This window comes from Clavelina lepadiformis, chromosome 4, assembly GCF_947623445.1.
Source record: "Clavelina lepadiformis chromosome 4, kaClaLepa1.1, whole genome shotgun sequence".
Taxonomy (NCBI): Eukaryota; Metazoa; Chordata; class Ascidiacea; order Aplousobranchia; family Clavelinidae; genus Clavelina; species Clavelina lepadiformis.
The window spans coordinates 19,970,179-19,996,456 of record NC_135243.1 but is presented as its reverse complement, the minus strand read 5'-3'; the positions used below and the strand labels follow the sequence as shown (position 1 = coordinate 19,996,456).

The window sequence follows — 26,278 nt, the reverse complement described above, 5'->3', positions numbered from 1 at the left end:
TCAACTTTATATTTAAAATAAGTTACTTACCAGATGCCCATGTGGAATTTCTCTCTGTGTTTACATAAACGTTTAATTTAAAGTAATGCCATTTGGACTGACAAACACTCCTTTAATATTTCAACACCTGATGAGACTCATCATAAATAGCGTTGAATGGAAAAGGAGCGGGAATGTTGTGTGTGACTAACAGTTACAAAACATTATGAGAAGATTGCGATTTATAAGTAATATAGTATATAACACAGGCTAACAAAAAAAACTTTTTTTCAAAAGGCATGATATGTCAGATCGATTTAGGGGTATATCAGAGGCGCTGAGTCCAAAAATGGTATTACTTTTGCTGAATTGGCTCTAGTTTTTGAGATATTGCTTTTTCTTACATATGCTATGAAAAGTTAGAAATGTATGCTCGTGAGTAACAAAGGTAAATAAAAACTGAAGCCATGTGAAACAGCTATTTAGTTTTGCCCAAATGTTGAGTTGTCTGGCACAAATTTCTCGTTTGGGAGGTAAATAAGGCCTTAGATTAGAAGATGAAAAGGGCAATAATGCCAGCTGTAGCAACTGCAGTGACACCGACTCCTCAACATCTTCACAAATGCACAGTAAACCGAAGTCTTTTACTCAAGATCAGCCAAACGACCTAGTTCGTGATTTAGGTTCACCTAAAGAAGCGTCTGAAGTGCTGGCTTCTTTCCTGTGATCATAACATTCTTGATTCGGCAACAAAAATAACGTTTTACCGGGACAGAGAAGAAATGTTAATGCAATTTTTCTCTCAAGAAAATAATTTTGTGTACTGTAATAACATCGAAGGACTTCTTTTATGTATAGGTCTACTTGAATATAAACCAGAAGGATGGAGGTTATTCATTGACAGCTCCAAAAAAAACTTGAAATGTGTGCTACTTCAAAACGGAAATAAGTTTGCCTATGTTCCTATTGGCCACTCAGTTGTTTTGAATGAACACTAACAAAGGGTAAAGATGGTCCTGAAGATATTCGTTGATTTGAAAATGGTCAACTTTCTCTTGGGATAACAAGGCGGCTACCCCAAGTATCCTTGCTTTATTTGTTACTGGGATAGTCAGGCCACTAATCAACACTGGATTAAAAAGGAATGTAGGCCTACCATATGTGAACAGCTTGTGTACGGAGATAAAAGCATTCTAAACGAACCTTTGGTCAGTCGGGATCGCATCATTTTACCCCCACTGCACATCAAATTAGGTTTGATGAAACAATTTGTCAAGGCCTTAGATAAAGATGGTGCTTGTTTTGATTACCTGTGCAAAGCATTTCCTGGTCTTCCTAGCTTTATTTTACTGAATAGATATTTACGTCACATAAAAACATTTTTTTACTGTTTCAGCTTTAAATATGATCGTCTATAGAAATGGATATTCAAATAAAAAGACAAAGTTAATTGTAATGCCAGAAGACTTTTGTTTGCTTAACAACTCTGCACATAAAAGGTATATGTCAAAAACAAAAAAGATACAGAATGGACATGATAGCTTGACTCAACGTGACGATCACATCACACATAAAATTCCAGATTAAAGTGAAGTCGATAACCAAGGATTTCGGGTTAATATTTAACTACTGACAAAACCTTTATCGTGTACGAACGTTCGTTTCACGTCTCTCATGAAAGCGGTTGACATTAAACATGTTTTATAACAAAGAGTGAAGCATTGAGTGAAGAATTTATTTCGTTACATAATTACACAAATGTTTATTGGATTTCGTTAGGTTTGTAATGTAACTTTTACTACACTCATTACTTATGTTCCGATTTCTAAGTTCAACACAAACTTTGTGAAATGATGGTTGCGAAATATTTTATGTTTATTTAATATTCCACAAACAGATCAAACTTGGCCTGGCTGGCCTGCGAAAGTATCTTTTATGCCGTAACGAAGATTACTAGCATGGCGTAGAAGAATAGAAGATCGCTATATGTAACGATTATTTACTCGTTCATGTATAACTAGGCTTAATTTCACATTTACGGTGAAACGCAACACCCTCAACTGCGAGTGACTATGTACACAGTACAGTGTAGCGTTGTCACGCTAATCAAACAAACCGATGGTCTTTGAAAAGCCATATTTAATCGTTCAAAGGCAGATACCGGTTAAAAAAACTCTATAAAAAGCGCACAACCTTTATATTTAACAAGGGTGCCAAATCAAGTGATTAAAATAGTTAAGAACAAACACGCAAAAGGTGCCAATTCGTAAAAACGCTTCAAACGAAAACACAATGATAAGCAACCACATAACAAGTGAGGAACAAAGTTCGTAACATGTGCATTGTTATATACAAAGTTCGTAACATACATTCATAGAAGATACATACGCAAGTAATATCGATCCAGGACTAATAGGCCTATTAATGAATGGCGAAGTCTTTATAGTGTTCAAACATTCCACAAAGCGAGAAAAATCAATTTAGTCGCGACATCAAGCAAGGTTTGTAAATATAAATAAAGTGTTCATTTAAGCGATGTCAATGAAAACGGTATAGCTACGTAAGAATCCTGCTATGACCTGTATGATTTATGAACTATAAAAAATGAATTTATGAGTTATGAAATGTATGAAATAAAATGAAATAGGTCAACGAATTAAACATCGTTTGTAGATGCAAGGAATCTTTAATAAAAATGTGTCATGTTGGTAATTTTTATCTTTTGACGCTTCAAACAGTTTCGCTAGACTAATGCAACATTCTTACACTGACAAACACGATAAGCTTTCATTACAATGTAACTGTATGTTTTTTGACACGATACTTTGTTTACCTTTTGTTGTTAAGGCATTAGGCATTCACTGGGATTCGAATCCCAAAATTTCTCCTTCAGGGAAGAGATAATTTTTGTTTGATTGTTTTCCAGTAGTTTATCACAAAAGTTCTTCAGTGACATTTGCACGTTCAGGTCAGGGTACTTCGTCTTTGTTAATTTGATCATTTTTTCATCAGTCATGTTTTCGTCTTCTCTCCAACCGAAAAACTTTCGGTATTCTGCGTCGTTTTTATCCAAGTACAATAAATATTCAACCAAATCCTTGGGTGATTTAAAATCTTCGACAAATATGAAGGAGTCCAAAGGAGCAACTCTAAGAATGTCTTCCTTTTTTGGTCCCCAAACTACTGGGACGGCCCCACTTCTCAAGGCGTTGTCCCAAAACTTTTCGGTAATGTAGTCAGTGCAATGCAACGCGTTTTCAAAGGCCAGATAAAATTTGTAATTTTTTATAGTATCATGAGGATAAGTAAAGTCTTTCGTTCTCGGTACGGGTCGACCGAAACATTTTCCGTATCCTGTGAAATTAAGACCGGCTTCTCGCAACTCTTTGACGTATTTCATTCGCATTCTAGCACCGTGTGTGTAATCACATCCGCTAACTATCCAAACCTAAACGATAATACATAAAACATGATGAAATGAGAGGGTGTATTTTACAGTGTATTTATTGTTTATGAATGTAACAAACACTTATTTTTACGTAAACAATAAAACAGGTTAAGTTTCAACCAGTGCCGGATTTACCAACAGGCTACGCAGTCTGAAGCCTAGAGCCTCAAAGTCCAGGAGCCTCGAAATTCAATTTCGAAGTTTGGGATTGATGCCGCTTTAATTGCTTTAGAGAACCTTACGTCGTATATTTAGGGCAGGGGTTCGTCTTTCGGGCTTTTTGACACCTTTGGTATACCATTTTGTACCAAAGACATCCCAAAATTAAGAACATGCAAATAGTGTCTTGTTTTTTTTAGGAACATTGGTTGATTTGCACGCACAGTCGATTCTGACTTCAAAAATAAAATAAGGAGCCTCACAAATGGAATAGCATCTCATGGTCCAATTCCGGCCCTGGTTTCAAGTTCAACTCTTTTAAACAAAAACTACTGAGGTTGAAGAAAAGAAGTAAAAAATTTAACGGAATTGGTTTATGTGCATAAGCAAGGGTTATGCTTTATGTAAAGTCTGGCTTTCTTCCATGAAATTACTTGGCTAAGAGAGAAGCTTGTTAGGTATGAGCTAAATTATAGCGAGCATCTTAGGACCGCAAAATTTGTGCCGAAAAAATTTCATCAATAATTATTATAATTATATGGTTATAATCATAACATCGGGACAAATATATTAACCAAATATATATATATATATACACTAAAATGTTTTACATATTAAAAACAAGAAAACAAACAAAAAGTAACACGATTTTACAGTATACTTTCAGTAATTTCTGAAAAATTATACAACTGCATATATGTAAAGAACTTCAAATACTTACCGCTAAATCAGTTTTTGCTGCGACCAACTCATCGACAACTTCCTTCCCTTTCGCTACAGAGTTGATAACGTGACCCCGATATCCGTAATTACGCGCAACGTCCGCATCTCGGCGGTAGGTCCAGGTCCAGTTGAAAAAACCGTCAAAGCCTTCTAGTTTTATTCCGGCATGACGCAAAATGGCAGGACCTTCAGCCGACCACCACACAAACAACTGGTTGGGATTTCTGCAACCAAATAGATTTCCGTCACAAAATTGCCAAATTTACCAAAGTTTAATAACATTTATTTGGAAGTGTGGTTTACTTTATGGAATAAAAAAATTAGATCAATTTCTTCCATAAGTACAACCTATACATACGCGGTGATGTCTTCATCTATTTTATAAATTATAACTCAAAACTATGCATTTGAAAACTTAATACCACTTGTTCTATTCCAACGTAGATGCACCAAAAATCTTACAGCTCATATTCTTGATGAATTTTTGTAGTATAATGTTGTAGTATAATGTTTGTAGTATATAATGTTTGTAGTATAATGTTGCAACTTTCCATTGTTACTGTTGTCAAAGCGTTGAATAAATAATTATTCACAAGTTTTGACAAAAAGTCATTGTTTCCTTCTGCTCGGAAGTTTTTTAGCAACGTCAACCGAGCTGTCGTTTGCCACCCGTTGCAAACGACCATATATAAATTAGCTTTGATTAAACAAGGTGACGTTTGACAAAGTCACAAAATGTTTCTGGTGCATACATACGTTTTGTATTGTGCAGTATATAGCTACAAAAATGTAAGCGTCTATTTAAAAAAAGTTTCTTTTTTTATACAGGCAGTGGTTACTGATGCAATGGAAATAAAAGAAGCGTGCACATCAATTGAACAGTTATTTAATATTTTGTGTTGTACAATAAATTATCTTTTTCGGGTCATTTGGTAATGCAGTCTGGTCAGTCGATATTTCAAAGCACCTTATACGAAACAGACATACCTAATAAAATACTCAACACAAAACATTAATAATCATAACCTGCAAACGAATTACCTGACTGTACGCTGGCGAACGCTTCCAGTGTAAATCAAGTTTCACAATATTTCCGTATTGCGGCTAGTCTTGGCATATATTCCAGGTAGCAAGTTGGGTTACAGTTTATACTATGTGGGATAATAATAGTATTTTCATCCAAGAAACAGTGGCGAAATCATTGCAAAAAACGCGATGTAAAGAAACGATGCAAAAGTTACAGATTCGAAACACACTTTTATAATCAATGTTCCGCAAATGATGTCGGCCCCTCATATGATATCGGTCCAACATATTGCAATTGTCCCACATATGATTAGGTGAGGAGGCCTTTAGAAGTTTAGAACACAATAGACCGGTAACAGATCTAACAATATCGAAGTCAAACCGGGCTTCACTGGATTGATTTTAACGCGAAAACAGTTGTTTTACATTTATCCAAGAAAAAATAAGAAACTTATGCTATATTTGCTGCAAAAACAAAGATTTTTATCTACTGTAGTTTAAAAAAAGTTTAGTTTTGTAGAACGACTTAATAGTTTATAGCTTTATTCCACAGTTTCCTTGCTCTACAATCGAAAACTCTAGTTTGATTTTAGAGAGTAACAGGTAAAATAGAATGTAAGAAAAGCGAGATTTACTAGAATTAGGAAATAAAATTAAAATATTCTACATGGACTAAGTTACTTATACCATTTACAGGCATTTATTTTTTCCAATATCTACAGTATTTGCATTTGCTTTCCTAGTAATTAAATTCAGAGAACGAGAAAACATGTTCTATCACGTCTATGATAAGGAAGGTTTAGCAAATATAAGCACCTGTAATATTTCCAAGGCAAATCTTCTGCACGAATGGTTGTGTAATGAAAAGCGATAGCGTCTGCTTCAACTATTTTACTTCGGTCATAGGTTGTGTCGCAAATGCCAATTTTTTCCCCAACTGGCGCTCCACTGCTTTTATCATTCCAAGGATATCCCCAATATAAAATCAGAGGAGGTTTTTTGCAGGTCAATTTTCTTCAAGGTGCTTGGTGCAGATGGCTGCGGTTGATGTACAAGTTGTGCCTTTTTCGAGGGAAAAAGTTCATAGAGTGTAGTAGTCTGTATTCTAGAGACAAACCATAAGAAAACAGCCAACACCGCAAGTGCAGAATACAGAAAAGTGGCCAATAACGCTTTTTTAATCATCTTATTTTAAGCCGAAATTTTGTTTGATAAATTCTAGTAAGTGAGAAACAAGTCTAAAAACAGTTTATAATAGTCAGTAAAAAATTTAAGAAGAAAAAATTTTTCAATCATGTTTTGTGATTGAGCAGTTTTTGCCAAAAACGTTTGAGAAATCATGCAATTACGACAAAGGTAGCGGTTATTTTGACGTCACCATGTTATATCAAAATGGCTGTCTTATGAACCGAGTATGCTGGTACTCTATATCAGGCATGCACAACATACGGCCCGCGGGCCGCATGCGGCCCGCGAAACCTTTTCGTGCGGCCCACGAGATATTCCGTGATTTCGCTCATTCAGGTATTTTCTCCACGGTTACAGTTACATAATCAACAAATCCGATGCTTTACCGCCGATAAGCGTTAAAAACAACTACATACTGTAGTGCGAGAGGCAACCGTCTCTTGACAGTAACCATCTTCTCAATAATATCTCTTATTCGACGGTTAATCGGTCACATTATATAAAGTAGGCTACACGTTAGTTACAACAATGTTAGCACGCGGCCCGCGAAAAAATTTTTTCCCTAAAACGGCCCGTGTACTGTTTTGAGTTGTGCATGCCTGCTCTATATAAAGGTAGAAAGACTAAAGCCTTTTAGAATGATGGAAAGTGACAGAACAGGTAGGCGCTTAGCTGCAGTTGACGTTTATTAAACATAAATACTACAAATAACTTGCTGTACTGTCAGCATGTTCTAGCTATAGAATATGTTGCAAGATGAAGCATTCTTGTTTAAGTCAATCAGCTGCATCGGACTAGGCCATAGCGGCTTCAGCCAAAACTGAGCTTGGTAAGCTGTAGTTTAACATTTACCATCATAAATCTAAATACATCAGTGTGAGTTAGGTTAGGCTTAATAACGCAAGAACTTTCAGTTACGCACTTAAGTATCCGCTTTAGCTATATTCCACCCGTTTCTTGTTTTTAAATGAAACGTTTTATTTATCTACTCAATTCAAACAACTGCAATAATATTTGTTATTGAAGAATTCCCCGTTTCAGTACAGGAATGTTAACTGACAATTATTCTCAGATTTAAAAATCAACTTCCATCTAACTTTTTGTCCACTGAATACACGTACGAGGAAACCATACATCACTCTTTTGTATTAGAAGTGTTCAGACTAGCCTTATAGGTTCGAAAGTAAATAAGATCACCGTCACGTCGCGGCGTGGGTAGTAAAGTAAATAAGATTACCGTCACGGGTCACTAGTTAAGTTAAATATTAGTTAGGTAACATAAGCTGCACTATTTCTTGTGAATAAAATCCGTTCTCTTATCATTTCTAGTGTGTTACACTGTAAAAAAATTTCGTAAAATAAACCGCTAAGTCTTGGCAGCAGTTTGTGCAAAAAGTTTTGGAAACTTTCCCTAAAAATATTGCAAATATTACTTATTTTCTTCATAAATTTTCGTATGTATACCTGTAAAATCTACGTTGCTAGGTTTGTAACATTTACTCACTGCACATGGAAATTTTGATGGTTTAAAGCAGAAAATTTGCATGGTTAGGTAGTATTTATGATATGATTATCATTGCGTCGCTGAAATGCCAGCATAAAACTTTTGCACTTATAGGTGAACATCCACTTTAATTTCAACCGAGATTTAGTAATTCAAGTATTAATACGCGATTTCGTCAGTGCGTTTTATGATAAAAAAAATGTATTTGGACTGGTTGCTAGTAGTATAAAGTCGCCATAACCTTCAGGTAACTCACTAATTTAAGATGCAAGGGTAATTTTAGATCTTTAGCGACACCATGCGTTAAACATCTTGTAGGTTTCTATACTACAGGCTACGTAAAAAAAGGAATTAAACATCTTGGGTTTTGTGGAAACGAATTATCTGAGAATAGGATTGCTTTGTTTTTTCTAAAAATTTATTGCAAAAAGCATGTTAATAAATTCATCATATAGTCTTATATAATAATAAAATTAAGATCTTCTAAAATCGTTCACATTGAAATGTAATTAAAAAAGCAAGAAAATAACTTGCAAAAGTGGTACTTAAATTCCACAAACTTTTGCTTTAAACAATAAAAGATCGGACTTTTTCTCGAATTCGCGAACGACAAATGGGACAAGTCGATGCGTTTTCAGGGTAACCAACGCAACAAGCAATATGTCTGCATGGAATAAGCACAACAATCGCTTGATAATCATCATTTCCACAAACTTTACATATTCTTTCTTCCTGAAAACGACGAATTTCCTGAAGTCCGGATGTTGTAGATAGATTGCTGGATGATGTTAAAGTAGTTGCTTTATTTGTTGCGGATGCTGATCTTTCTTCTTTAGATCTATTGAAAAAAGATTCTTCCTCCATCGCAAGAATAGACACAAAGAGAATTTCAAGCCTTCAAAGTCCATTACCAGTGGTTACGTATTTCCTGTAGAAAGATCGGTTTTCAAATTTATTAACAAATTGAAGCTAATTAAAATTAAAAAAAAATTAGGACAGCTTTCTTGACAGAAACATAAATCAGTAACAAAATTTCACCTTTTCAAAGCAGTTTTTATCATTCTTTCGTCGAATCCAATCTGTTTTGCTTGCTCCACCAGTTCGGATGAAGACATCTATCCGTCAATTTTCTACTCTAGAGATCTTACCTCTTCCCTGGGATTGATGATTTCGGGGCCAGCAATTAGATGTCCATTTTGTAAAATAAACAAATAAATAGATAACAACAAAAAACAAACCAAGATTGCATTCACGAACACGCCTTAACGAGGCTTATATTGGTTCTGACTGAATATTCCTGAGTTGATTTGGACTTTCTGGATTCCGAATTAACGGTCTTCTTAAATTGGGGAATCGAAAGGCAATCCCATCAACATAATCTGGACCGTTTTGTTGAAGAACGAACTCGCACCTAGACAGAAGATAGAAGTTTGTCAAACATAGAATTAATAAAAAAGCCAAATCTGTCAAATCAAAACCCTTTCATTGAGACAGAAAATTCAACTAGCAATGAAAACCACTTGGCGTGCTCTTCCTATGGATCGTCATCTTTCTCCCTATTTTGTAATCCTCCGTTGCAATACCAACATTTTGCTCGATCTCTTACACCTGGACAATATTTTATTTTGTAATTATACAACTTATCAAGTTTTTTTATGTCATAAGTGAGACTAAGCTTGAAAGTATGAGCCTCACCCAAATAATACATTCCTGCGTTTGCAATTTGTCTGGTAGTTGCGCGAATCCTATGAGCAGGCCACGATGACGAGCGATCAAGGAAAGTTTGAAGATGACATTTCTCGCTCTTCATGCGGGGATTTACCGGATTCGAACATGGAAACAAGTTCATGTTCCCCAAATTATTTGCAAGATTCCTACGTGAGATTTGTCATGGTTAACGCAACCACACTAGGTGAAGGGGTGGAGCACGAAAAATTTCAAAATGTAGCTGTTTGAAACATTGTTGCCTTCGTGGCGTTTGGTGAATTTGATGTTATACCAATGCCATTTGTAATGATGTTTTCGCTGTGATTGGTCTTCTTTGATCTTCTGAGGCCAGTGGATTCTCGGATGCTGGAGGTCGTGTTGCTGAACTTGTCTCGTTTCGATGGCCATGGGGTGGCGTTTGCCCGAATTGACGAATAATAGAATATAGAATTTACCAATATTTACAATGCAGTTGATGTAACGTCATATGAAAAGGGAATCGCTAATCACCCACGTAACTCGTTCTATTATGACAGCATAAACTGTAGTATAGTAAGGCAAATTAACTTGACGCTTAGTGATACTACAAGAATTAGTTCGGTTCATTATCGCTTTTGAAACGTATTAAGCATCGATCCGTCTTAACGCTTTGTTGGTGTTACAGATAATATATTTCAGATTGGTTCGATGCTTTCTTTTTTCTTACAACCCAAGTTAAAGTCTTTGTCAAAATGAACCGATTTGTTTGTTTCTTGTATCCGTTCCGTTAATGATGTCACAATTGGATCTATGCCATCGGAGTAGTTTCGGGTCATCTTCGACTTCCCATTCTGGGATATAGATTTACCGGTTTGGTGACAGTTAATCACGCGACACTTAATCACGCGACACATAATCACCGACACATAATCACTAGGACATTTAATCACGCGACATTTAATCACGCGACACATAATCACTAGGACATTTAATCACGCGACACATAATCACTAGGACATTTAATCACGCGACATTTAATCACACATTTACAATATTTTTTTACATTTACAATTTACAGCAATGTTATGCATAGGAAATGTAAGCAACTGCACTTCGGTTGTTATACGAGCCTGGCACCGACTTTTCTGGTAGAGTTTGCAACGCCACTGAATCGTTCCGTTTGCGTACTCACGGTGTTTGACAAACTCGTACTGTTTGTGCAGCACCGATTGATTCCCTTTCGATGTTAAGCTAAACTGCACTGTCTTATTAGTCATAGTAGCCCTAATGTCCGTTCGCCCCGACATTTCTGGTAGAGTTTGCCACGCCACTGAATCGTTCCGTTTTTATTAGTCATAGTAATGTCCGTTAAATTAAAATAATCACGATTTACAACGGTAAGACAGCGGCAGGCTATAGTATAGACAAAGACACTGTATAAATGTCGTGTGATTAACTGTCTAGTCATAGTAATGTCCCCTGAATTGAAATAACCACGAGTTACAACTGTAAGACAGCGGCAAGCTATAGAGTATAGACCAAGGGTCCGCAACCTAGGGCCCGCGGGCCGTATCCGGAACGAGATTGTCTGTAGACTGGACTAGTCGTTATAGATACAAAGAGATGTGGCGGTCGTGATAGTAAATTGTAATAATTTATTCATTGGCATTGTTCCAGAGTTTCAAAACCGACACAAAACAAGTAGCATTGTATTTTACGGTGTAACGTTTTGATGGTACTTTGGTCAAGAGCTTCGGTGACAATACAGTAGAATAATGTTAGATATTACATAGGTTATACTTTCGGACAATATAACAATTAGACTTTATGAAGCTGGTGTTGATTTAAAGAAACATTATAGAGAAAGCTGGCGCAACGGAGTCAAAACAATTGTCGGGGACTCGCATCCAAGTGATTATGTGTCGCGTGATTAAATGTCGCGTGATTACGTATCGAAGTCGCGTGATTAAATGTCCTAGTGATTATGTGTCGCGTGATTAAATGTCCTAGTGATTATGTGTCGCGTGATTAAATGTCCTAGTGATTATGTGTCGGTGATTAAATGTCGCGTGATTATGTGTCGCGTGATTAAGTGTCGGTACACCAGATTTACCGCAACTGGAATTAAATTGAGATTTGCTTTGTTATAGGTCTTGAACGTAAAATTATTCACACAACTTGCTTTAACGTATTGGTTTGTTTTGAAGTGAAGTCCCGTATTTTATGTATCCAAGTCTCCAATTTAATAGTTTTTTTTACAGTATTATTTTAAAAGAACAACAAGTTACCTGAAGCACCTGGTCCTCTTTTTAATACCAGCAGAAGCCAACTTACGAACATCGACCTGTACTTCTCTGGGAAATAGTTTGCAAGTAGAAAGACAATAGGTCTCGCGTGCTGGATCAACTGCAGTAACAGAAATAGGATTGTGACGTAATCAAAACCTTCGTTTCTCTGAAACTTGGTTCTCAAACATGATTTTCCATCCTACCGGGTGGAATGTAACGACTTCGTTGTCCTGGTGGGTCTCTAACTTGTCTCAAAAATATCCCGTCGCTTTCTAGATCTGGGAAATCCGCGGTAAGATGACCCGTTTGCATAACTTAAGAGATAACTTAAATTACTGCTATCTCGATAAACAATGAAACTTAATCGCAATGGAATACAAACAGTTCGTTGCTTCTTGCTTATTCTCACTATCATATCTCCACAGATAATATACAAACGAATCAATGCATATAAATGGATACAGGTTCTTTTGGAATGTCAAACAGCAGGGATTATACATCTATTTTGTGGGAGTAAGTAAGCTGAAAAAGTTTAAGAACCCTTGCTTAATGTGCAAAAAATAGTTGCATATGAAAAAAAATGACCAGGTTAATTAAGCCATACATTGTTTATATATTGTTTCGTCATGCTTTTACCAAACTAAAGTGTACCTAAGACAACAGGATTTTGGTTATTAATCTACAATTAACATCTGTTATCACTATTTCATATTCAATTCTTAATTGCATTTGTTCAAACTGAATTGAAACTAATACAACAGATACTATTCGCTTATGCTTTTATTATATTTCTAATTTGCTGCGATCAACACACTTCGCTATGGAAGTATTGTATATTGTATATTATTATTATTATTATTGTATGTTTGTATATTATTCCTTTTGCACTGGTTTGGCATTAGAAAACAATTACTTTTTTCGTGTTGTGTTTCAGCACTGACTTGAAACGCAACAATCCTTTCAAAGCGTTTTAGCAATAGCTATTACTCCTTTCTCTTCATAAAGGCTAGTCTAATTGTCTTCGCTTCATCCCTCTAGATTCTGAACATTTCTAGTTACCTGTACACAACAACACTTGACTTTTGTGCTTCGCAAAACAATAAAACGAAAACCTGACATCTCTAGTTGCTTGTAACCAATATCGATCCAATTTGTTTTGCAAACTCGACATCTATCATACGACGTCATATATATTCCAAGGCATCGTACAAGTTGTTTAACGCCCTATATTCTCCTGCGCTAAGGATCTAAAACTATAACGTAACTGCCTTAAAGCAATGGTGACGTAACTTGGAAACTTAAGGCAATGAGTATCCTAGGGCGGCGACTCTGTATACTACTCTGTATACTACTGTCGCATTTAGAGTTTTTATGTAAATCCTGCTGATTTCTTTTAGCATTTTCAATAGCGAAAATATTTTTTTTATAGTTTTAAGTATTATTTCAAGTAACTGATGTTAGGAAACTGGAGTCATTTTCAATCTATGTTTTCAAACAAAAAAGATAAAAACATACTGTGATTCCGAAAACGTAAACGAAATTGTTCTATCTTTCTTCGTTAACGAGTTATTGGCATAAACGTTTTCAGAAAACTGTGCGGAGAACGGATGTGACGTCACCATAGCTGTTGGTGTTTAAGCATTGTTCAAATACATATCAAATCAATGGCAAGTTGCTGTTTAAAAAGTTCCTTTTTAAAAAACTTCTTTTTTAGAATGTTGCTGATTAAAAACTCTGTTGGTTCTGTGGCAAAATAATATTTCGCACCATTGTTTGTTTGTTTTTCGTGTGTTTTCCCACGCTTATATTTTTGTTAGTTAATTATCAGTTAGCTTTTATTCTGTTTGTTTTCACCATGATTTCTCTTGTCCACTGCTTTATTTCATGTTGTTTTCTTTGCCGCCTCAAGTGTTTCGATGTGGTCGAATGCGGAATCATTACGTGTCTTTTTTCGGTTGGTTTCATGCATGGGCTTCAGGCGGGAGTGGTTTCCTTGGGAAGAAAACGTGGCCTTCGAAGGCAGTCGAGATACGAGCGTTCAGGACGAGGACCTGTTGTTTTGGTTGGTCCCTCAGATCCGCTCTTGTTGCTTTTATTATATTTTATCGAATTGTTTTGAACGTGTGTCCCGAAAGTTAAGCCCCAAACGGATAGGAAAGTCTTTAATCTCATATGAAATACAATCGAGTTACATCGAAAAACGTTCGTTGGCTTTGAGTGGGCCGTGAATGCGGTGGAAAAGGATCTGGCAAAAGAAAATCTGTAACAGTTCTTTGCATGCTGTTATTTGTATTTAGATCAAATTCGTAATGAAATCGTGCTGGTAAAGCGAGATTTTTAGCTAAACATATGTAAAAGTTTAAATACACCGAAACACAACAACACGCTCTTTTTCAAAAGAATCAAATAAGCATGACTTTTTAATTACCGGTCTAATTAGAAGATTCTGATACGTATAATTTATATACGCATTATTATTATCTCTCTCTCTTTGAAAATCACTTTTTCCTCTCAGGATAGTCGTGAGGGCAGGAGCTCTAGGAGCTTCCGGAACAGTTCACGATCTTTCGCCACATCTGTCAGTTCGGCTAAAGAAATACCTAGTCGTGACCAGGCCAGATCAGTTACGTAATTGTGTACCACCTGGTTCTTGGTCGATCCGTTAGTCTTTTATCGGTAGGTGTGGCAAGCATGACTTGGTTTGCAAGTTTTTCCTGGGACATTCTGATGACATGACTAAACCATCGTAGTTGGAACCTCTCAAGTCGAAGAAGTAGGGACTCATCACTTAGAGATTTACGGGTTTTGGTTTTACGCATTTTTTGTAGTAACGTTACACCATAAACCTTCTAAAAAATCCCATTTCTGATGCCTGCTCCCGTGAACGCATTCTTCCGTCATTATCCAAGATTCATGACCATAGTTGAGAACTGGGAAAAAAACTGACTTATAAATTGAGAGCTTTGCAGTTTTAAAAAGCTCCCGCTTCGAGACGATCGATCGTTGAAACTCAAACATGACTGCGCTTGCTTTACCGATTCGAGTGTCTAATACTCTAATTCAGTGTTTTGCCTTCGATCACTCGTGAATAGGATTCCCAGGTACTTGAACTTCTCCACCTGTTTCAGTGTTTCTCAACACACTTGCATTGAGCACTGATCAAGCTTTCCTGAAAGGGAGAGTACCTCGTTTCGGTGTGGATTATGGCGCAGTCCATAATCCGCAGTGAAAATTTTTTATTTCTTTTTTTAATTTATGTTGGAAAAGGAGGTATAGGCTACTTGCCAATGTAAAGTTTAGGAGTTTCGGTGATTTTTGGTCATTTTTTCTTCCATTATCGAGTTAGCAATGGGACCAATTATCCGCACAATCTATGCTTTCTAATAACTGTGGGCTTGGCTGCCCCTTGGATACCTGACCTTCATTCTGTAAAAATATCGACTCCACCATTCATCGTTGATAGCACACTGGTCAAGACAATTTTTGGTGCCCAAAAGTTTAAAACTGATACCGGCTAAGTTCTGACACATGATTCCAAGAATTACATTAGTTTTTCTCTATCAGGTCAAACGATTAAGATTTTTAAGGTTTTTGATATTTCTATTGTCAATTATAGGTGATTTGATCGTGTTTGTAGATTGCATTGTGACATCACACATTTGATTCATTTAATGCGAGTTAACTATCCACTATTGTCATACACAATTTGTGACGTTATGTTTAATTGAAAGGAAATCTTCTTTTTTCTCTGTTATTGTGGCATTTTGCTCAGTTCTTTCGCAAAAACATTTCTGTTAAGAGAAGAGTATATCTTATCCTATACAAACAGTTTACAGTAACAAGAAAGTAATGACCGATTTTGTAAAGCATATGTATCCTGTGTACTTTGCTATCACTGGTATGTTGGGTGACCAAGACAAGCATTGTGTGTAAAAAATGTGCTGAAGAATTACGGGAATGGGCAAAAATTAGCAGAAAGAGCTTTAACTTTACTGTTCCAATAGTAAGCGGAGAATCTAAAGATCTATTTGCACCCACCGCTATTTTGGCGCTGTACAAACACTTGGATCAGAAAGAACATAAGACCTTATTGTAGTTTAACACATATCCAAACTTGGACACAGTAAGAAGACCAATTCCAACACAATAAAGATATTCCTGTTTCTGTATTGTTTATGAAACTTGCCACTGCTGGAATCTTTACTTCAAACTGAAGGGATTGTACGGTGAGATAGTGATGCTATACCCTTGCAGATGACAATTATAAATCACCTTCTTCATCACAACAACAACCTGTTATACAAATAAAGTCTAAAAGACTTGGCAAGAATCTGAATCTTTCCAAAGATTCTTTGAAGTTGGTTTCAGAGCGCCTATATCGATATATTAGTGGAATAGAAGTACAGTACGATACCAACAGAGATGATACACCGCCATGCTGGTTGACTAGTATTGGCCAAACGTGACGCTTCTCTTGCTATACTGTTGTCGTCGACCACTAAAGCAAAAGCTTACGGCTAATGCATGACGTTTTATGGGGGATTTTTGTCTGCCTTTCCTAATCGAATACACTTTCATAACAATAACTTAACACAATAACTTTCACAATAACTTTAACAAATAACACACAATAACTTTCATTACAATGTAACTGTATATTATTTGACACGATACTTTATTTTTCTTTTGTTGTTAAGACATTAGGCATTCACTGGGATTCGGATCCCAAAATTCCTTCTTCAGGGAAGAGATAACTTTTGTAGGATTGTTTTCCAGCAGTTTATCACAAAAGTTCTTCGGTGATGTTTGCACGTCCAGGTTAGGGTACTTCGTCTTTGTTAATTTGATCATTTTTTCATCAGTCATGCTTTCGTCTTCTCTCCAACTGAAAAACTTTCGGTATTCTGCGTCGTTTTTATCCAAGTACAATAAATATTCAACCAAATCCCTCGGTGATTTAAAATCTTCGACAAAGATGAAAGAGTCCAAAGGAGCAACTCTAAGAATGTCTTCCTTTTTTGGTCCCCAAACTACTGGGACGGCCCCACTTTTCAAGGCGTTGTCCCAAAACTTTTCAGTAATGTAGTCAGTGCAATGCAACGCGTTTTCAAAGGACAGATAAAATTTGTAATTTTTGATGACCTCATAAGGATAAGGAAAGTCTTTGGTTCTCGGTACAGGTCGTTCAAAGCATTTTCCGTATCCTGTGAAGTTAAGACCGACTTCTTGCATCTCTTTGACGTATTTCATTCGCATTCTAGCACCGTGTGTGTAATTACATCCGCTAACTATCCAAACCTAAACGATTATTCATAAGACAAGATGAAATGAGAGAATATATATTACTGCGTATATATTATTTATCCATGTAACAAAAATTGATTTGTTACGTAAACCATATAACCAGTTTCAAGCTCGCATCTCTTAAACAAAAACTGCTGAGGTTCAAGACAAGATGATTAGTTTGGAAATTTAAATATTGTTGTTTTAAATTATATGTAGGGTATTGGACTTTAGGTTATACAAATAAAAATAAAAGATATCATCCATAAGATACATTAGTTGTCAGAATATTTCATTGATGCCCTTATTTTGGTGAAAGAATTACGCATGTTTTCTACAATTATAACAATTAAAGCATCCTGTGTAGGAATGCATAGTATCCTAAATATTAAGAAGTATAAATTCGTTGTAGCAATAACTACGTTCATGCAGTTAACTATACACAGCACATTTCGACTGAATGTGCCTACAAGTCACCAAATGTAACACTTTGTACAGAACAACACGTTCATAATATTCTATACAGGCATATTATTCTTATGCTTTCAAGTCAAAACGTTGTGTTTCATGAAGGTGGTTTAAAGATTGTGAAAGGTGATTTTAACGGATTCTTAAAAAAAGCGCGGAATAAATCAAATGTCACGCGATTGGTCAAGGGAAAAACCTCATTGGTAGAACTATGGGTAGAGTGATGACGTAGAAACTATTTGGAACAAATAGAACAACTATAAAGGTTTGCGATTTGGTCGCCATGTTGAAAACGAATATTGTGCACGAGCTGTTGAAAGCGTTGCAGTGAATTAGGTTTTATAACTACAAAGGATTCCAAAAGAAACAAATTTTGCGATTTTACACAAAATTTTGAAAACGTACTGTCCATCTTATAATAATTTATAATTAAGTTAACCAGTTAATTGTTCTTCTAGCGCCTTGCATTTTATCGCCACTTATTGTAATATCGAACTACCACAACTATCATTGTAATACAGTACCTACTGTGTGTGTAACCAAACTTTTTCTGACCAGGTAAGCTCCCCGCTTAACGGCTAGTCAATTAGCCAGACTGTCTTAGTTTTACGAGTCTTCCTTAGATAAAAACAAAGGTCTTCACTTTATTAAAACCAAACGTAGACTGATCAGACACTAGCTCAACACCACACAGCCGAGCGCAACATTCCCACAAAACCAATTCCACGCGACTAAGGAATCCCCGTGGGACGCTAAATACATTACTAATTGGGACCTCGGGCTAACGATCTGAGACGTCACGAGTATAAACAAGTAAAACACGGCATATCGTGAACATGCATAAAGACAATGCGAATAAAAACGGTGTATAACGTGATGGATATAAAAACGGTGTATAACGTGATGGATATAAAAACGGTGTATAAAAATACTCTCGTGACATCCCCCCCAGACCAGTTCTTTTCCGGCCCCGGAAAAGTTATTCAACATCCGGGTAAACGACCATCGTTTGTAGCTCCTTGTTAATCGTCTGGCGCTCCGTTGTTGATGAGCACCACGCAACCAAAACCGACCGTCCAGCTTGGTGAACATCCGTCCCCTGGTGTCGCTGACGACTCCACTGCACAAAAATCACTCGATTGGCTCACTTCGTGATCGTACCGAGACAAACTTACGCCCCAAATGAGCTGCTTGCTGGCTGGAGCAGACTCAGCGGCCTGCTCTTCGGGAGCTGGAGTTTCAGCAGCTTGTTCTGCTGGAGCTGACTCAGCGGCCTGCTCTTCGGGAGCGGAAGTTTCGGCAGCTTCTTCGGCTGGAGCGGACTCAGCGGCCTGTTCTTCGGGAGCTGGAGTTTCAGCAGCTTCTTCAGCTGGAGCAGACTCAGCGGCCTGCTCTTCGGGAGCTGGAGTTTCAGCAGCTTGTTCTGCTGGAGCGGACTCAGCGGCCTGCTCTTCGGGAGCTGGAGTTTCAGCAGCTTCTTCGGCTGGAGCAGACTCAGCAGCCTGCTCTTCGGGAGCGGGAGTTTCAGCAGCTTCTTCCGCACATATACGTTTTCGTACAGTGTAAGCCAACGAAGATATTGCTCTGTCGGCATCGAATCGAGTCCCATTTAATATTCGATATTTGTTACTCTCCGTAGAACAAATGGGTTGCCTCGCTTCGGTACCTCTTCTCACCAACTCATCGTACTCTAAATCGAAAAGCGACAAGTCTCTGCCTCGTACATCCCAGCTTAAATTTTCATCGAAGCTGTTAATTAGAAGATGCTTCTTTAAAGCAGGATTCGCTTCAATCGTCGTACAATAAGCGTCGAAGCGGTTGAAAAAGCTTTGGAAATCTTCGATGGGCTCATATATTGGTGGAGGAATAGCGAAACAGATGGACATCGTGAAACTTCCACAAGTTTAGTCGAATAATTTCCTTGACTGCGGGATCCTGGCGCGCGCGCCAATTGTAACCAAACTTTTTCTGACCAGGTAAGCTCCCCGCTTAACAGCTAGTCAATTAGCCAGACTGTCTTATTTTTACGAGTCTTCCTTAGATAAAAACAAAGGTCTTCACTTTATTAAAACCAAACGTAGACTGATCAGACACTAGCTCAACACCACACAGCCGAGCGCAACATTCCCACAAAACCAATTCCACGCGACTGAGGAATCCCCGTGGGACGCTAAATACATTACTAATTGGGACCTCGGGCTAACGATCTGAGACGTCACGAGTATAAACAAGTAAAACACGGCATATCGTGAACATGCATAAAGACAATGCGAATAAAAACGGTGTATAACGTGATGGATATAAAAACGGTGTATAACGTGATGGATATAAAAACGGTGTATAAAAATACTCTCGTGACATGTGTACATTATCATATCATACCATTTTCACACCTACAGTGTTGGTAATCATCTATAGTCTATATACACTTAATTGTTTCCAATTACCTGATACAGTGACATGCAGAAATAAGGTTTTTCAAGTTTGGCAAAAGGATACGTAAATAACAACCCATTATTTTTAATAAAACTTACATAAAAAATTTCGATTTTTAAACTAACATTATGTAAGAAATTCTTACTTGAGGAAAGGTTTAGAAAGATACCATGAACCATCGATGGGCTGTTTATGCAAACATATTACACACATAATCTGTTATAATCAGACAAAAGTGATAAAATGGCCATACATAATCTGGTATAATTTCCGACAGGAGGTTTATGTGCATATATGCAGTGGATATGCTACATGCAAAGTCTGGCTTTCTGCCATGGAATTACTTGGCTAACATGCAAAGAGAAGCTGATTAGGTATGAGCTAAAATATAGTAAGCATCTTAACATTGCAAAATTTGTAAAATAAAAAATTTCATCAATCGTCATCATCCGTAAAATTTCATCAGTTATCATAACATCGGAAAAAAATATTAACAGTATCTTACATCTTTAACAGTACTTATGCAAAACAAATAAGCTAACAAAAAGAGCGATAAATGAGTTATAGTGTCACGAGAATATCTTTACACACTTGTTTTATTATGTAGCACCGCACATTGATACGTTTTAGTTGTATATTCCACGATGTGTTTTTAGATTTATATTAAGATGTATTTCACTCGTATTGTTGTGGCCATAATGTGTGACTGCGTTTTTATTTAGTATTAGTAACTCATCGATATTTCACTTGTGACTCCTTTTATTGTTTGTAAGTTTTCTACACACGCAAACGTTTTACGCCCCACAACTCCCCCCGAGGTATGTTACGCCGCCCGTAGTTTCCATCCTCGCATGCTAATGATGATTAATTGATTGCGCTGTGGTTTGTAGGAGAAGTGTTAAATCAGTCTACTTTTGGTTTTAATACAAGAAAGACCTTTGTTTTTATTGAAAGAATGCTCGTAAAAATAGGTGAGCAGGAACTGGCTAAGTGACTAGCCGTTAGAGCGGGAAGATTCCTGATCAGAAAAAGTTTGGTTACAATTGGCGAGCGCGCCAGGATCCCGCAGTCAATGAAATTATTCCAATAAATTTTTCGAAGTTTTACGATGTCCAGCATCTATTTCGCTATTCCTCCACCAAAATATGAGCCCAACGAAGATTTTCGAAGCTTTTTCAAACGCTTCGACGTTTATTGTACGACTATTGATGCGAATCCTGCTTTAAAGAAGCATCTTCTGATTAACAGCTTCGATGAAGATTTAAGCTGGGATGTACGAGGCAGAGACTTGTCGCTTTTCGATTTAGAGTACGATGAATTGGTGAGAAGAGGTACAAAAGCGAGGCAACCCATTCGTTCTACTGAAAGTGGAGATTATCGAATATTGAATGGGACTCAATTCTCGGCCGAAACAGCAATATCTTCGTTTGCTTCCGCTGTACAAAAGCGTTGTTGTCCGGCAGAAGCTGAAAGTCTGAGAGAAACAACGAGAGAGGCCCGGTGTTGTGTATTAGAATACGATTTGCAACATGAAGAAACTGCGGGAGAATTTTTGACCAACCGCATTGTGGGTCAAGATGACTGCAAGTCGCGCACTGATGAGACGGCAGCTGATCAAGTAGTGCCGGTACCGATTTGTGATGTTCCCGTTGTGGTCGGTGAAAAGAATGCTGATGCCGGCAAAGATGAATTGGTGGTCGCCAAAGACAAGTCGTCTGATAGCCACACCGATAACTTGTGTAGCGGGAGAGCTCTGGTTCGAGTGATCACAAGTTTAAATACTGTGATGTCAGAGCCATTAATGAATGAAACGATGAAGCGCCATCAGTTCAATCAAAACAGAGTGACAAGTGTCAGTTCTCCAGCCAGCAAGCAGTTTATTTGGGGTGTGAGTTTGTGCTGGTACAATCACGAAGTAAGCCTTTCAAGTGATTTATGGGCAGTAAAATCATCGGCGACACTAAAGAAGAAATATTCACCAAGCGGGACAATCGATTTTGGTTATGTTTTGCTCATCAACAACGGAGCGCCAGACGATTGACAAAGAGCTACGAACGATGGTCATTTATCCGCCTGTAACTTTCCGGGACGGAAAGAATGCGCGATGGGGGGAGATGTCACGAGAATATCTTTACACACTTGTTTTATTATGTAGCACCGCACATTGATACGTTTTAGTTGTATATTCCACGATGTGTTTTTAGATTTATATTAAGATGTATTTCACTCGTATTGTTGTGGCCATAATGTGTGACTGCGTTTTTATTTAGTATTAGTAACTCATCGATATTTCACTTGTGACTCCTTTTATTGTTTGTAAGTTTTCTACACACGCATACGTTTTACGCCCCACAACTCCCCCCGAGGTATGTTACGCCGCCCGTAGTTTCCATCCTCGCATGCTAATGATGATTAATTGATTGCGCTGTGGTTTGTAGGAGAAGTGTTAAATCAGTCTACTTTTGGTTTTAATACAAGAAAGACCTTTGTTTTTATTGAAAGAATGCTCGTAAAAATAGGTGAGCAGGAACTGGCTTAGTGACTAGCCGTTAGAGCGGGAAGATTCCTGATCAGAAAAAGTTTGGTTACAATAGTACTTTCAGTGGAGTTTCCATGACAATAAACAATTGCGTCAATGTAAAGAACTTCAAATGCTTACCGCTAAATCAGTTTTTGCCGCGACCAACTCATCAACAACTTTCTTCCCTTTCGCTACAGAGTTGATAACGTGACCCCGATATCCGTAATTACGCGCAACGTCCGCATCTCGGCGGTAGGTCCAGGTCCAGTTGAAAAAACCGTCATAGCCTCCTAGTTTTATTCCGGCATGACCCAAAATGGAAGGACCCTCAGCCGACCACCACACAAACAACTGGTTGGGATTTCTGCAACCAAATAGATGTCCGTCACAAAATTGACAAATTAACCACAGTTTTGTCCTTCACAAGACCGTCAAACTCATCAACGTTTAATAACATTCTTTTGGAAGTGTGGTTTACTTTATCGATTAAAAAGTTTAGATCATCTTCTTTCAATGGTACAATCTATATCTACGTGGTTCGTATGTAATAAAATAGTCAATACAACGTGCTACTAACCATTGTCAATGTAACATGCTACTAATCTGCAAACGAATGAGTTGAGAATAAGAACCGATGAGTCATTCTCAAAATCTACAGATTCGAACCACGCTTTTATAATTAATGTTCCGCATATGATGTCGACCCCATATATGATAATTGTCCCACATATGATTAGGGGAGGAGGCATTTAGAAGTTTAGAACAAAATAGACCGGTAACAGATCCAACGACACAGAAGTCAAACCGCACGCTTCACTGGATTGGCCTAAACGCGAAAACAGTTGTTTTACAGTTATCCAAGGAAAAATAAGAAATTTATGCTATATTTGCTGCAAAAGCAATGCTTTTTATCTAGTTTGAAAAAAGTTTACTGTTGTAGAATGACTTTATAGTTTTATTCTACAGTTTCTTTCCTCTACAAGCGAAAACTCTATGTTTGTTTGATTTTAGATGGTAACAAATAAAATAGAACGTAAGAAAAGCTAAATTTACTCGAATTACGCAATAAAAATAAATCATTCTACATGGACTAAGTTATTTATACCATTTACAGGCGTTAATTTTTTCCATTATTTACAGTATTTGTATTTGTTTTCCAAGTCATAAATTTCGAAAGACCAGTAAACCATGTTCTGTCACGTCTATGATAAGGAAGGTTTTAAGCAAATATAAGCACCTGTAATATTTCCAAGGCAAATCTTCTGCACGAATGGTTGTGTAATGAAAAGCGATAGCGTCTGCTTCAATTATCCTACTTCGGTCATAGGTTGTGTCGCAAATGCCTATCTTTTGTCCTTCTGGCTCTCCACTGCTTTTATCATGCCAAGGATATCCCCAATATAAAATCAGAGGAGGTTTTTGCGGGTCGATTTTTTTTAAGGTGCTTGGTGCAGATGGCTGCGGTTGATGTACAAATTGTGCCTTTTTTGAGGGAACAAGTTCATAGAGTGTAGTAGTCTGTGTTCTAGAGACAGACCATAAGAAAACAGCCAATACCGCAAGTGCAAAATACAGAAAAGCGGCCAATAACACTTTTTTAATCATCTTATCTTTAGCCGAAATTTTGTTTGATAAATTCTAGTAAGTGAGAAGCAAGTCTAAAAAATGTTTGTAATTATCAGTAAAAAATTTCAATCATGTTTTGTGATTGAGCAGTTTTTTCCAAATACGTTTGACAAATCATGCAATTACGACGAAGGTAGCGGTTATTTTGACGTCACCATGTTATATCAAAATGGCTGTCTTATGAACCGATTATGGTACGTTATATTTAGGTAGAATGACTAAAGCCTTTTAGAATGATGGAAAGTGACTGAACAGGTAGGCGCTTATCTGCAGTTGACGTTTATTAAACATAAATACTACAAATAAGTTGCTGTGCTGTCAGCATGTTCTAGCTATAGAATATGCTGCATATGACGCAAGATGAAGCATTCTTGTCTAAGTCAATCAGCTGCATCGGACTAGGCCATAGCGCCTTCAGCCAAATCTGAGCTTGGTAAGCTGTAGTTTAACATTTACCATCCTTAATATAAATACATCAGCGTGAGTTAGGTTAGACTTTATTAAACAAGATCTTTCAGTTACGTACTTAAGTATTCGCTTTAGCTATATATTCTACCCGTTTCTTGCCTTTTAACTGAAACGTTATATTTATCTACACGATTCAAACAACTGCAATAATATTTGTTATTGAAAAATTCCCATTTCAGTACCGGAATGTTAACTGACAATTATTCTCAGATTTAAAATTCAACTTCCATCTAACTTTTGTCCACTGAATACACGTACGAGGACACCGCACACCACTCTTTAAATAAACCTTGCAGCAAACAATGTTTGATTCTTTTACTTGCATCCTTCTCAAAGTTTCTTTGCTGTGCTTGCGGCCACCGCCGTTTTGTGAAAATTGCAACTATGAATCAAATGAGCACTTCCGCTTCCTCGTGACGTAGGCTATAACTTACATTTCCAACACAATAAAGATATTCATGTTTCTGTATTGTTTATGAAGCTTTGCGCTGCTGGAATCTTTACTTCAAACTGAAGGGATTGTACGGTGAGGTAGCGATGCTAACCTTGCAGATGACAATTATAAATCGCTTTCTTCATCACCAAAACTTGTTGTACAAATAAAGTTTAAATGACTTGGCAAGAATCTGAATCTTTCCAAAGATTCTTTGGAGTTGGCTTCAACGTGCCTGTATCGATATATTAGTGGAATAGAAGTACAGTACGATACCAATAGAGATGATACGCCGCCATGCTGGTTGACTAGTATTGGCCAAACGTGACGCTTCTCCTGCTATACTGTTTTCGTTGACCACTAAACTATGCAATGAATGTACAATGCAATCTTAATTGCGCTTTGTCGACACCAAGTGTTTAACTATATTATGTTGCGCATTTCTGTTCTGTGCTCTTTGCAGCGACCTTATCGCTAGATTTCAGTGTGCTGTGCTGATCATAACGTGATTATTAGCAAATGTTTAGTTTAGTTTACGTTATGCAACAACCATGGACTATTCTAGAATGTATTTAGAGAAAAAGCTAATGTAATTACGGAATAACAGCGTTGATCTTAGTTGAAAGAATACATCGAACCACTGTGCATAACTCACGCTTACTGAATTATTAAGCAAAAAAGGCGCAGGCATCGATTTAGGTCGATGCTTTTTCCCCCATTTTTGGTTGGAGGATGCAATCATCCAACGAATTTAGATAAGAATGGTAAAATTGAAGTTAATTGCTTTCCACTTTTAACCATGTATGTATTCGTACTTTCCTGGAAAAACAGACAAGCAATAAAATAATACCTGTTCCTATCCTTGCAGAGTGATGAGTGGTGGTTCCAGGTTCATAACATTTCACACTATTGCGCAATTTTGCATCAGTAACTATCAAATGCCTTGAAAAGATGACGACTGTGTTACGCATGATAAATAGGGTTTACTGGGGAGTTGGGAATTCCGATCTACAACTCAACTGAATGTTGAATGTTCATTGAC

General features: G+C 37.2%; 2 protein-coding genes across 2 annotated transcripts; both read right to left on the bottom strand.

The window, feature by feature from the left end:
- Positions 1-2,145: 2,145 nt before the first annotated feature.
- LOC143453024 (4-galactosyl-N-acetylglucosaminide 3-alpha-L-fucosyltransferase FUT6-like) lies at positions 2,146-9,142 on the bottom strand. Its single transcript, XM_076954175.1, has 4 exons — positions 9,066-9,142; positions 6,152-6,349; positions 4,308-4,533; positions 2,146-3,427 (listed from the first exon to the last, which is right to left on the bottom strand). Exons 1-4 carry the CDS (start codon positions 9,140-9,142, stop codon positions 2,822-2,824), a joined length of 1,107 nt encoding a protein of 368 aa, XP_076810290.1. The 3' UTR covers positions 2,146-2,821.
- Positions 9,143-16,202: 7,060 nt separating this feature from the next.
- Positions 16,203-24,363, bottom strand: LOC143453129 (4-galactosyl-N-acetylglucosaminide 3-alpha-L-fucosyltransferase FUT6-like). The gene is made up of 3 exons (XM_076954288.1): positions 23,947-24,363; positions 22,848-23,073; positions 16,203-17,299 (listed from the first exon to the last, which is right to left on the bottom strand). Exons 1-3 carry the CDS (start codon positions 24,312-24,314, stop codon positions 16,694-16,696), a joined length of 1,200 nt encoding a protein of 399 aa, XP_076810403.1. The 5' UTR covers positions 24,315-24,363; the 3' UTR covers positions 16,203-16,693.
- Between the last annotated feature and the right edge of the window lie 1,915 nt (positions 24,364-26,278).